The sequence below is a fragment of the Octopus sinensis genome, linkage group LG18 (genome assembly GCF_006345805.1).
Source record: "Octopus sinensis linkage group LG18, ASM634580v1, whole genome shotgun sequence".
NCBI lineage: Eukaryota > Metazoa > Mollusca > Cephalopoda > Octopoda > Octopodidae > Octopus > Octopus sinensis.
Genome location: NC_043014.1, coordinates 16865584 through 16880612, shown reverse-complemented (window position 1 = coordinate 16880612; position 15029 = coordinate 16865584). Strand labels below are relative to the sequence as shown.

At 35.8% G+C, this 15029-nt stretch overlaps 1 protein-coding gene across 1 annotated transcript in view; it reads left to right on the top strand.

Moving 5' to 3' along the window:
• The window catches only part of LOC115221640 (fibroblast growth factor receptor-like 1), an 85557-nt gene extending 83367 nt beyond the window's left edge, over positions 1-2190 (top strand). The window contains exons 6-7 of the mRNA XM_036510986.1: positions 949-1186; positions 1850-2190. Of these exons, the coding sequence (XP_036366879.1) occupies positions 949-1186; positions 1850-2190 (579 nt within the window). The remainder of the gene's footprint in view (positions 1-948; positions 1187-1849) is intronic.
• Positions 2191-15029: the final 12839 nt, after the last annotated feature.

Genomic DNA, 15029 nt, shown 5'->3' with positions numbered 1-15029 from the left:
GGGAGATCCTGTAGACCTCAGTGACAGCTGTAATAGCCAGAGTGGGAGGAACCCAGGTGGTTGTGATGTTGGTTCTATGTTGGCCATGATAAATTTATAAAGTGAGAGTTAGCTGAGTTTGGAAGTGATGAGGCAAAAGAGGAGAAAGTTAACAAGTTGTTTTAATGTGAGGAAGGGTTGCTATAGTAACAGGATGAGGGTGGGATGGGGTAAAACATGGGGAAAAATGATGAATGGGGAGGGGTAATGCATTAATGTGTTGTAGGTCAAGCGGTCAAAGTTCAGTGTGTGTGTAGATAGTGGTCAGTGTACAGCATAGTGTGTGTATATAAACAGTGGTATATTATATAAGTGTTGTATGTGTTGTGGTCAATGATGTGTATATTGTATGTTAATATAGACCAAACTATTTGTATATATATCTGACTTGTTTAATGTCTCAGCTTCTCAGATATGTCCTCCTCTAGTTGTTAAACCCAACACTCTCCTTTATTATTATATGTTCACTCAGTGATTCTCCCAGCATCACTACTACAGTCACTGATGAGCTCTAATAACAGTCAAACATGTCTGCAGTTATCTCGCTTATTTGATGAATTGATTAAAGTATGATAAATCAACAACTAATATTGTATTTTCCTCGTTATATAATAATATCTAATTAAGTATTTCCTGCTCTCTCTCAATTAATTATCTTAACACTATTTATATCTCACTGTCTAACAGCTATTGTATGTCTGTGTGTATGTTGGTTGAACTCTTTCTCTCTTTTTACCTAAACATTCAACTATTTGTATGTATTTATGTACATCTATCTATCTGTCTCTCTATCTATACACACACACATACACACCACATACACATATATATTCACCAATCTGTATGTCCATCTTTAATCTTATGTCTCATTCCAAGAAATGTAACCCTGTTTCTCCCTTTTGTTTTCAGTGGCTGAAATGGGTCAATGACCCGTCCACTCTTTCCAATGTCAACCACACCATTGAAGTGAAAGGCCGTAAATTTGTTGTACTGAAGTCTGGTGGGAACTGGAAACGACCGGATGGTTCTTACGTGAATAAACTGACGATAAAAAGGATTACATCAGAAGATTCAGGGTTATACATATGTTTAGGGGCCACAAGTTTTGGGTTCAACTGCCGACAGGCTTTCCTGAAGGTGCATCCAGGTATTTTTGACTTTATTTTTGTTGCGAGTTTTTTTTGGTTTTGTTTTTTAATTTCTTTATGATTGGAGGAAGGGCAGTTCCCACTTCACTCCAACCCATGACCCTTTTTCAGGATCTGCAGGCCTGATGGGATGATGGGAGGAAGTTATCCTCCAACTGGAGACCTGGTCCCTATACTTGCAACAGATTGTACGACACTAAAGGCAGCCAAGGGGCCAAATGATGGAAGATAAACCCCAACTGTAAATCTACCCTTCAACACCAGGAATTAGCCCCACCCCCAGTGTGTTTGTACACAAGTTTCCTCAACCAATGCTTCATTCAATGTGCAATTGAACCATGAGATGTGAGCTTCTTAACCACACAGCCCTTCTTGAACCCAGTAATTGTGGCCATGCAGGAGTACTGCCCGCAAGGGTTTTAGATAACCCTAGTGCTGGGGAACACATTGCTCACACTGTTTGGTCATTGCTACAGTCTATGAGCAGCTGCTCAATATTTAGTTGATCATACGGAGTCACTCCGTAACATTCAGTATATATATATACACCCATATATGCACAAACACACACTCACACATGCATACATACACACATGCATACATGCATATACATCTAAAACTGTTTTGTAACTCTTTTCTCTCTCTCTTCTTTTACTCCACAGATCCAAAGCATTCTCGACCAAACCAAAAAATTACTCCGTCCACTTCAGAAATCCCTTTCCTGGGCATCTGGATTCCTGCTATTATGCTTGTCATTATTACTGGAGCTATCGCCCTTGTCTATAGTAACCGATGCCATGGTCTCTGTTCACAGACTTCACACAACTCCAACCACGAACATGTTCAGTTGGAACATGTACCAACCAGCCACCACGAGGACCCAGTCAACTATCCACAGATGTCGGCCTACCACACCCCAAACATTCATGCTGGCTCCAGTAGTATGTTCAGCAGTTCCAGCTTTAGCATCGCATCGTCCTCCATACCTCCGCGCCGTCACTAATGCCAACACAACCAGAGACAAACTCTTTTACAGTAGCTGAGAAGAGGCACATAGACATGGCAGGGTGCCATCTGTGACACACAGACAGACTCCATTCTTAAACTAAAACTGCTGAAGACAACCAAAAATATGGGGTGGGGGGAGCAGCACTTCTGAAATCCTCTCTTGCCAAACTCCTGACCTTGAGGAGGCACGCAATGATGGTGTGAAGAAAGAACTAACCAAGAAAATTTGATTTCTTGAATCTATAACGACACAAAAATAGAAAAAAACACAGAAACTGTGGAATTATATACATACCTGCATTCATATATATATCCTTTTTTTCCTTTTCTTACTCCGCCGGTTACGACGACGAGGGTCCCAGCTGATACGATCAACGGAACAGCTTGCTCGTGAAATTAACGTGCAAATGGCTGAGCATTCCACAGACACGTGTACCCTTAACGTAGTTCTCGGGGATAATCAGCGTGACACAGAGAGTGACAAGGCTGACCCTTTGAAATACAAGTACAACTCATTTTTGCCAGCTGAGTGGACTGGAGCAACGTGAAATAAAGTGTCTTGCTCAAGGACACAACGCGTCGCCGGGAATCGAACTCACAACCTTACGATCATGAGCCGAATGCCCTAACCATTAAGCCATGCGCCCTCACCATATATATATATACACACTGCTCAACATATAGGTATATATACACATATCTATCTGTTTACTTTAACATGCATACATACATGCATACACATTTATATATATATATGTATGTGTGTGTGTGTATGTATATACACTGGTGTATATATATGTATGGATAGTTATGTGTCAATAATTTTGTGTATGTGTGTCTATATATATGTATATGATTAGTATGTTGTGTATATATATATATATATATTATTAGTATGTTTTGTGTGTGTATATATATATATATATATATACACACACACACATGTATATTTGCATTTAGATTTGGGGTAGGCATGGCGCAAACTGTCTTTCTTAGGGGAGTGGTCAAAAGAATCAGTGATAAAGTAGATAAAAGAATAAATGAATAATAGAATAGAGTTTTAGGTAAAAAGAAGACAGAGACTATCACTTATATATAATATATCATATACATATATACATATATATATATATATATTCTATATATATATATATATATATATATATTATATATATATATATAGTATATATATATATAAATATACATATACACACATACATATTCGTACACACCCATACACATACTCATACATACACACATACATATATCCATACAATCATATATTTATATATACAATGCACACACACATACATGCCACCATGCAAGCACACGCACACATACACACATGCTCACATATATATATACACACATATATACACAAACACCACACACACAATACACACACACAACACACACACACACACACACCATATATATATATATATATATATATATATATATATATATATACACTATGATATACATATGTATATACATGCACACATATACACACACATTTCTTCCCTTATTTTATTTTATTTATTTTTTATTTTGACCTCGACCTACCAGCTGGCACTGAAGTAAGACCCTCCCGAGGGAGTAGCCGGCCTAAAAAAGCCATTTATTGCCCCTTTCCCTTCCTTTCTATCTTTATCTCTTCCACCCACTGATACGAACACAAACACTCACACATGCACACACACTCACACGCCACACTCATACACATACACAAACGCACGTGTTCTATGTATACACATACATATACACACACAAGTACACATATTCATATATACATAAGTGTACCGACTTTCACATAAACGTACACATAACTATGTACACACAAAACCACATATATAAATGTACTTCAATACACATAAACACACATGAACATCTGCCCGCATATATAGACGCATATGCCTATATACAGACATTTGTGCATGTAAACATACATACGCATCCATACGCTTTTAAGTACATATTAGCACACATGCACGCATACACGTGTACATAAAAGCATACCTACATATACATACCTACACTCATACTTATACATACATGCACGTATATACACATACGTACACGTACCTACAAATTCATATCTACACGCATACACATACTTACATCTATCCACACACAGAAAACTAGTCCATATATATACACACATACACGTACGTATATACCTACATATACATACACATATATACTTACACCAGTCATATACATACCTACATACACATACATCCATATATATCTATACATATACATACACATATATAAACACATGCACATACTAATACACATACGCATATCTATGCATATACACGCACACATATCTATCTACATATATAAAAAAGAAACCCAACAAGTCAATACATATACACACATACATATACATATACACGTACATACATACACATACATATACACATATATATATACCCATACAAATATACATACATATACACATACACATATATATGTATATACACATATATACATACACATACATATACATATGTATATACACATATATACATACACATACATATACATACACATACATATACGTCCATACACACACCCATATACATACATACATCCACACAGACGTATACAGGCATATACACACACATATATATATATACATATATATATATACATATATATATATACACACGAACGCACACATATACACATACATACACATATATACACCAATACATATACACATACATAAATGTATACATATGTATATGGAATATATGGAAGGGTTCCGGTTGATTCGAATCAACGGAACAGCTTGCTCGTGAAATTAACGTGTAAGTGGCTGAGCACTCCACAGACACGTGTACCCTTAACGTAGTTCTCGGGGATATTCAGCGTGACACAGAGAGTGACAAGGCCGGCCCTTTGAAATACAGGTACAACAGAAACAGGAAGTAAGAGTGAGAGAAAGTTGTGGTGAAAGAGTACAGCACCATCCCCTGCCGGAGCCGGAGCCGCGTGGAGCTTTAGGTGTTTTCGCTCAATAAACACTCACAACGCCCGGCCTGGGAATCGAAACCGCGATCCTATGACCGCGAGTCCGCTGCCCTAACCACTGGGCCATTGCGCCTCCACATATGTATACGCGCATCTATATATACATAAATACATACATGCAGAAAAACATATACATATATACATACATGCATACTCAAATAATAAATATATATACGTGCAATTACCCATACTTACACATACATATACGCGCGCCTGTACACATACATACAGATACATACATATAAACATACACATATATATACATATTTACACATATACACATATATACATACATATACACATATATCTACATACATACATATACATAAAACACACAAGCGTACATATATATATCTATATATATATATATATATACACATATATATACATATAAATATACATACATATGTAAATACACGTACACACATACATACGTATATTCATACTTACACCCATACATATATATACATATACATGTGACATATCACACCATAAACATATACACAAGCATATACCTACATGTAAATATATACCGTATACACACAGACTCATACACTAGTACGTACACACACATATATGTACACACATATGCACACACACATATATACAAATACACACATACATATACATACATACACATACATACATATCCATAAATACAACATATATATATATGAAATGTCCTGCTATACATATACACGACAATGGAAACTATTTTCAGGCATCGAACTTCCCCTCCCCAATCCTACAAATATTTTATGTTACAATACTTTCCCGTTCTTGCAGAGTTTTTGATAAACTTCTCCTTGCTATCTCTCTCTCTCTCTCTCTCACACACACACACAGAGAAGACGATAGGTATGTTACTTAACTGACATCTATACAACATACTAATCATATACATACACCTACTCACACAATACATATATACATGTGTGTGTATGTTCACGAACCACAAACCTAACATCATCAATATGTAATAATAGAGATAAGGCAGCGAGTGGCCAGAACAATTAGCGGCATTTTGTCCGTCTTTACGTTCTGAGTTCAAATTCCACCAAGGTTGACTTTACCTTTCATCCTTTTGGGGTCGATAAAATAAGTACCAGTTGAGTATTGGGGTCAATATAATTGACCTATCACTCCCCTAGCCTTGTGCCAAAATTTGGCCAATATGTATTAAAAGAGAACACCTCATGAATAAAAAGGTGTCATATATATATTGATTTAGTATCTACAATATGCATATAAATATATATACATACAGATATATATATATTTATATATATATATTTTTTTAATATATATATATATATATATTTACCTGTAATCCGTTAAGGCTGGTCAGAGAGTGACCATTGGTTTCGCACCTATAAAGTGCTTGGCTGTATAGGCGACTTGTCAGACTCAATGGCCTTTCACCTGAAACCAATGGTCACTCTCTGACCAGCCTTAACGGATTACTGGTAAATACTTTACTGCTCTAATATGTTTTAGAGTGTGCTTCTTCTTTGGATATATGATCCACTGATGATATATATATATATATATATATGTCTTTCCCAAGACACAACAAAATTTGTTTCAACACAGCAATTCACTTAAAGAATCTTGCAAATTCAATACAAAATCGAAATATATATATGCATATAAATATATATATATAAATATATATATGTGTATATATATATACATATACAAATATATATACATATATATATATATAGGTTTGGTGATGCAAACAGGGAAAATGAACTCAAAACATGAGTATATATATGTTTTTTATTAATAATTAGTAAAGTTACAGAGTAACTCAAGGGCCGGGGGTTCATGCTTTAACACTTATCATATATATATATATATTTTAAATTTTCTTTATATATGTTTGTTTATTTATTTATTTAGTTATTGAAATGCTTAATGGTCAAGCCATTTGAAAAATATGCATTGTCCATGTGACATTGTAATTACTTTTGTAATTTGTTCGAGAACTATCCAGGGAGATACCATTATCACTGGTATATAAATTTATAACCCTTTCATTTGTAACTAGTATGATTAGTGCTTATGCACGAAACTCTCAACCCTTGAGTCACTTTGTAAGTTCTGCTGATTAGAAATAAAAAAAAAAACGTATATATATATAGCAATTGATAATAATAAAGAATATGGAGACAAATTCGACAGCAAATAAATTTCCTTTAATATACATTAGGTCATACAGCATCATAAATTGTTTACAATGACCGACACATGTATATATAATAAATATATACATATATATATATTTCTATACTACCCACAAGGGGCTGAACATAGAGGGGACAAACAAGGACACACAAACGGATTAAGTTGATTACATCGACCCCAGTACGCAACTGGTACTTTATTTATCGACCCCGAAAGGGATGAAAGGCAAAGTCAACCTCGGCGTAATTTAAACTCAGAATTTAACGACAGACGAAATACCGCTAAGCGTTTCGACCGGCGCGCTAACGTTTATATATATATGTATACATACATATATATGTATACATACATATATATGTTACATACATATATATAGGTATACATACATATATATGTATATATATATGTACATATATATATATATATATATATATATATATATATATATATATATATATATATATATATATATATGGAAGAATGGAATGTGAGCTCTATCCATACATGAATACATATGTCCGCACGCACACACATATACATTACTAGTGTGTTATTATGTACTCTACAGCATATCCATATGGTTTTTGACCAACAATGTATGTTACATCTTTTCATTCATCAGGACATACATTGTTGGCTAAAAGTTTTATAGATATTTTATGTGGTACAACATATATATATGTGTGTGCTTATGTATGCATATATATACATATAAAGATATATTATGTGTTTGTGTGTATATATATGTACATATATGTATGTGTGTATATGTATGTGTATATGTATATATATGTATATATCTATGTATCAATCTATGTGTATATATACATATACACACAAGTCTCTATGTGTGTGTGGTATGTATATATATGTGCATGTGGATGTGTTTTGTCTGTGACACAGGTCTGTTACAGCTGTAACAGACCACGTCACACTCTGTGTATATGCAGCTGTGCTTATTTCCCAAACAAGTGCAGTCTTAGTAGTGATGGTGCAGTGTCTGGGACTCTGTGCCACATACACACCACACACAAACATATATGTGCCAACATGAATGAAGTCCACAACACAACATGATAATGTCAGCCCAACATGGAAAGTATTGAGGCCTCTACACTGCACCATCGTAACCAGTGGTAACCAGACAACCCCCCTCCTTCCCACTTTAGCACATACATAAATATAAATATATATATATACACATGTACATTTTACTTTTACAAGAAGAGGGGTGACAGTGACTTCAAAGTTTCAGCCTGCTATCCTTCCTCAGAATAATTCTTCACTTAAATTGCTTTTATTATAACATGACATAAAATCAGAGTTTCTTTCTGTGCTACTCCACAACACTCCCCTGCTGACATCCTTCTCTCATTACACCTCATTATATACACTCTTCCTCTCTCAGCTTTGTTCTACTCCATCATTTATACACCCAGCGGAGCTTGTTCACTTTCATGTCTTTCCAGACTTTGCACATTCTCCGCATTCAGTGCCCATGTTTTGCTGCCATGCAGCATCGCACTTTGTGCACATGCATCGTACAATCTGCCCTTCACTGGGAGCAAGAATCCCTCTGTTACCAGCCAAGATTATGGCTCCCTCAATATCCCCACCCTTACTTTTATTCTGCCTACTGTATATATGTACATATATAAATATACACACACAGATATATATGTATATGTATGTATGTATATACATATATATATATGTGTGTGTATATATATATATAGATGTGTATAGATATATATATTTGTTAATCTGTCTGTGTGTCTCTTACTCACCACCACCACCCACATATTCCCCAGTGTGCAATACCACCACCACTCTATCACTGCCTCAAATAAACTAATATATCTGTCCCCTGGTGCTTTTCTTCTTCACCTGTCTTTAGCTGAAGATTTTACTTTTGCCCATGTCTTCCCAGCTTGCTCCAGACCCCTAAACTCCCCTCGTGGGGCCACAGTAGTGGTTCAGGTGTGGCCTACAACAATATATCCCTCTCCCCTTGGCAGGGGTCACACTAGTGTTGTACAGTTTTTATTAATTTTTACTTGGGACTTTCTGCTTTATTACCCAGAAGGCTTTGAACACTTTCATTACGTCATCGTCATCAATCATCTTAAGGAGTTGGGGCACCTGCTATCCCCCAGATGTACCTCTGACTGTGGATCACTCAACCAACTTGTTGTGTCCACTCACTGACAAATGGTCACTCAAGCACTGTTTGATATCCAACCTGAAACCTGTAGTCATTAGAGGTCATCAGGGGCTAGTTTTCAACAAACACAAAGATCCCCCTAAGATAACCTTTTACTTCATCCAAAACTGATCCGATTGCTCCCTTTATCACTTATAACCCCATCTATAGGTGGTAGTAGGTATGTCCTCTCTATTAGAGGGAACATATCTATCACCTCTACAGTAACCTGAACAATTTTTTTATTAACAGCTTTCTGCCACTGAACACTGGGTCTTTGGATTCTTTTCTACCATATTATAGCAATAATATAGGGCAATTTCCTTCCAGGGACCTCATTTCACAGTATATTTTGCACCAGAATATAAAGACACTGCAAGTGAGAGGTGTTGACTGATCTAGCATAAATGTGTGAACGATTTTTAATAATTATGAACTTTACAGTGTGATAAACAAGAGCTGACCTTTGACCTTTGGAGAGGCTCGACAATTTTAAGATGATGATGATTTGGTGTGGGATTGAACCTGTATCTTCATATTTGTGTTTACTTGCCTCTGCCATCATTGGTCCTTTTGTATTAATTAGGAAGTTAGTGCAGCTAACTACTAATTATTTTTAAAACCTGACATTCATAGGACTTGAACCTCCACCAGTGACATAGTCCAATGTCCACAATACCTCTCACTGTTATATATATATATATATATTAAGGAATTAATTCATCTATGGCGAATGCAATTTCTTGCAAAAATCCAGGGCTAATGCAAGGGAGATAACAATCAAGATACTCTTATAAATTACCTCCCATGACCTGTGTATTCATTTCAAAATGCTTGTGTATTCCCATCCAAAATGGAAATGAGTACCAACACTTCCATGTGGCATGCTTGAACAATTGTGAAGATATCTTCACATGAAGCCTTTGGTCGCCTTGTTAACCCACAAATAAAGTATATATACATACATACATACATATATATATATATATATATATATATATATATATTATATATATATATATATATATATATATATATATATATATATATACACACCTTAATACCTTAACAATCACTTTTAACTATACTCATACACACATGCACTACACAAACACATTGCATATATACACAAAACATGCACGACTGTGTCTGTGCACATATGTGTGTGTGTGTATCACGGTATCAACTAGAATATCGGATGTTGTTATACATCACTGGTCACAATGCGCTTCGCATTGTTTTAGCCTTCGAATGATACCACCCGCTGGCTAGGCGACCAGGTCAACAGTCCCCCTGATCAGAAGGCTATTCCGTTGCAGAGTTACCCATTTACAATGGAATGGACTGGAACAACAGCAAATGAAGTGTTTTGCTCAAGAACACAATGCGCCACCCAGTCCAGGAATCGAACCCAAGACCTAGTGATCATGAGTGCAACACCCTAACCACTAGGCCACATGTGCATGTATATATATATATATATATATATATTATATATAATATATATATATATATATATAATATATGTATATTTATATATATATATATATATATATATATTATATATATAATTATATATATATATATTATATATATATATATATACTAGCAGTATTGCCCGGCGTTGCTCGGGTTTGTAAGGGAAATAATTATATAAGCATTTTTAGAGATGTAAAGTATAATAGCCATCTCAATGGCTAACCACAAAGGGGGAGGGGTGTTACTGTAGCTTTTTACGTTCTGAGATTTAATAATAAATTTTAGAGAGTTACTTCCCTTATATATGTCAAAAATGGATTAAAAATGGGAAAAATTGATGGTAATTTTTTTTTAAATCGTAGACTCATCGTAGACGCGCGCTAATACCCAGACGGTCTCGATATGAATCACGACTATAAGATACCCGTTTTGGTTAACTGCAAACGCAAAAATGTGGGAGTAGTTAGGAATCTAAATCGTAGGAGACAGACACACAACCTCACTTTTATATATAAAGATTTCCTATATTTACATAATATTGAGGTCTCTTTCTTTCTTTTTTGTTATCTTACTGTTTTTACCAATATACATATATATATATATATATATATAAATATATATATATAGTTACAGAGATGTACTTGCATAGCAAGTGACTTGATCTGAGATCGTGTGCTGGAACGAAAACAGTTGCAGCGTTGAAGGTGTTTATAAGCCATTTAAGAAACACACAAAAACCGTTATATTCACTTCAACATTTAAATTTAATTTGTGAAAATATTTTCGTCGCTTTGAGACCGCGACCTGTTAGCACGATATTTTTGTCAGTGAACAGGTCGCGGTCTGAAAGCGATGAAAATATTTTGGCAAATTAAATTTAAATGTTGAAGTGAATGTAACGGTTTTTGTGTGTTTCTTAAATGGCTTACAAACACCTTCCACGCTGCAATATATATATACACATATATATATATATGTATGTATGTATGTATGTGTGTATATGTGTATGCATGTATGTGTGTGTGTGTGCGTGTCTGTGCTTGTGATTGTCCTCCACCACTGCTTGACAACGAATGTTGGTTGTTTACATCCTGTCACCTAGTGGTTTGACAAAGGAAACAGATAGAATAAGTACAATGCTTGCAAAAATAAAACTGGAGTTGATTCATTAAACTACAATTCTTCAAGGCATTGCCCCAGCATGGCCACAGACCAATGGCTGGAAAAAGCAGAAGAATAAAAGAATACATTCTCTGCTTTGGTCATATGTTGAAGGCATGAGAAAGCTTGAGTTTACATGAGAAGGCCTAACAGACCTGGTAGAAACAGCAGCAAATCTCCCTCAAATCACACCTTACTGTCTTATGTATGTATATATATATGAGCCAATGAGGGGGACCTCTACATGGTAGCTAGAGTTGGTAGAAATAGCAGCCAAATTTCCCCCAAATCACACCTTACTGTCTTATCTATGTATATATGTGTATGAGCCTATGAGGGAGACCCCTACATGGCAGCTAGACCTGGTAGAAATAGCAGCCAAATTTCCCCCAAATCACACCTTACTGTCTTATCTATGTATATATGTATGTATGAGCCTATGAGGAGACCCCTACATGGCAGCTAGACCTGGTAGAAATAGCAGCCAAATTTCCCCCAAATCACACCTTACTGTCTTATCTATGTATATATGTATGTATGAGCCTATGAGGGAGACCCCTACATGGCAGCTAGACATGGTAGAAATAGCAGCCAAATCTCCCTCAAATCACACCTTACTGTCTTATCTTTCTGCTACTTGGATATAGGTGTTATATTCGTCGTAAAAAAACTTTCCTGTCACACACTCATGCACACGCACACACACACACACACACACGCACCCTCACACACACACACACACGCACACCCACACACACCCACTCACACACACGCACGTTAGCTTACAATTTTATTTATATATTTGCGTGTCTGTGTGGAAAGAGGAAGTGGGAGGCAGAGTGAAAGAATCACTCACTACAGTAAGTCAATTACTTTCATTTTATTCGTTGCCCACTGTGTGTGTGCGTTTGCGTGTGCTGTAAACCAGACTAAGAAAAGCATTTGACACACACACCAGAATGTGAGTTTTCTGTGTATTTTGCTTAACTGGAGTTTAAATTTTAAACTGGACCTGGCATGACGCGATGCATTGTACTCTTAAAAATGCAAGGTAAATTGTAATTGAAGAAGTCCTATATTGTAGATTTGTATAACTCCCAAAGGGAGGCAGATAAAATCTGCCTTTTATAATAAGAGATATATATATATATGCACACACACGCAACACCACTTTCATCAGTGCACATGTGCTTTTCCATGCTGGCATGTGTTGGACCAGCCTGTTTCACCACAGCACAATTTATCATAGTTCTTTGTCCTCCACCCTTCCAATGTGATGGGCAACTTCACAAAGTCAACCCTCACCCCTTCTGCTGCCATTTTCTTCAGTTCTTCCTCTTCCACAGATTCTTTCCATAAACATTATTTCATACTTCTTTATTCATCTCTCACCCTCCATACCCACCATCTCTCCATATCAATGCTCTCTCTCTCTACCCCACCCCACCCCTCATTCATTCACTTGGTCAAGCTCATCTAAACTTTTGTCCAGTCTTTCCATTAAGCCCTCACCCCACCCCCATGTCTCCCTACAATATTACTCTAAGGACCCACAACCACCTGCCAGTCACTCGAAGACTGAAAAACCCCTTCAGGGCAACAGAGATAAGAAAATCCCCTCCATATCCTCTCCCCACCCCACCCCAATTTGGCCCCTGGACCACCACAGACACCTCCACTGAACAACAAGAGCACATTATGAAGGGCAAAGATCAGTGGAGACAGAGACATACATTCATACCGGATTTGAGAGCAATCTCTGTGTAGTGGAACTGGTAACAGAATGCAAGAGATACAGGGTTCAAATCCATGCTGTGTCTTGAATGTACTTGGCCAGTATTTTCTTGTTTACAAAGGCATAAATTTTTCATATATTTTATTATAAAATCCTGATATGTGTGTGTGTGTGTGTTGTGTGTGTGTACAGATATAAATATATATTTTTACCTGTGTGTGTGTTTATATACATATGTATATGTGTATATGTATATATTTAAACATATGTGTGTGTAATGAGTATTTGTCATCATCATCATCATCATTTTAACATCTACAGTTCTATGCTTGCATGGCTCAAGCAAAACCTGCTGAGACAGGTTTTCTGCAGCCAGATGCCCTTCCTGTTGCCAATCCTCACCGGTTTCCACTTCAGTTAATATTTCTCCTCCTTCAAACAACGAACAGCTCGGTGGCCGGACATGTTTCCATGGGGGATTTTAGACAGATGATACCGTTTGATGGAGACCTTGTTTAGAATTAATGCATACATTAAGATGAAAGGAGACACCTACATACACATATACACTCATGTGTATATATGTGTGTAGTAATGAGAAATTTATATTATTCAGCAAATAACTGATGTAACAGTTTGAAAGATTTCAATTGTATCCCCCCCCCCCTTCAACGCCCCTCTCCATTCCACTTTGTGATGGCTGCTTGTTTCATGGCTAACTCATTCGGGTATGCTTCAACATTTCACCATTTCATCTCCAGTAACAATGAGAAATATGGAAGGAAAAAAAACATTTCTCTTTCCTTATATATATACAGATATGTGTATATATATGTGTATATATGTGTGTATATATATATATATATATATATATATATATATATATATATAATATATATATATATATAGTATATATATGTATATATATATATGTATATATATATATATGTATATATATATGTATATTATATATATATAATATATATATATATATATATATATATATATATATATATACTTACAC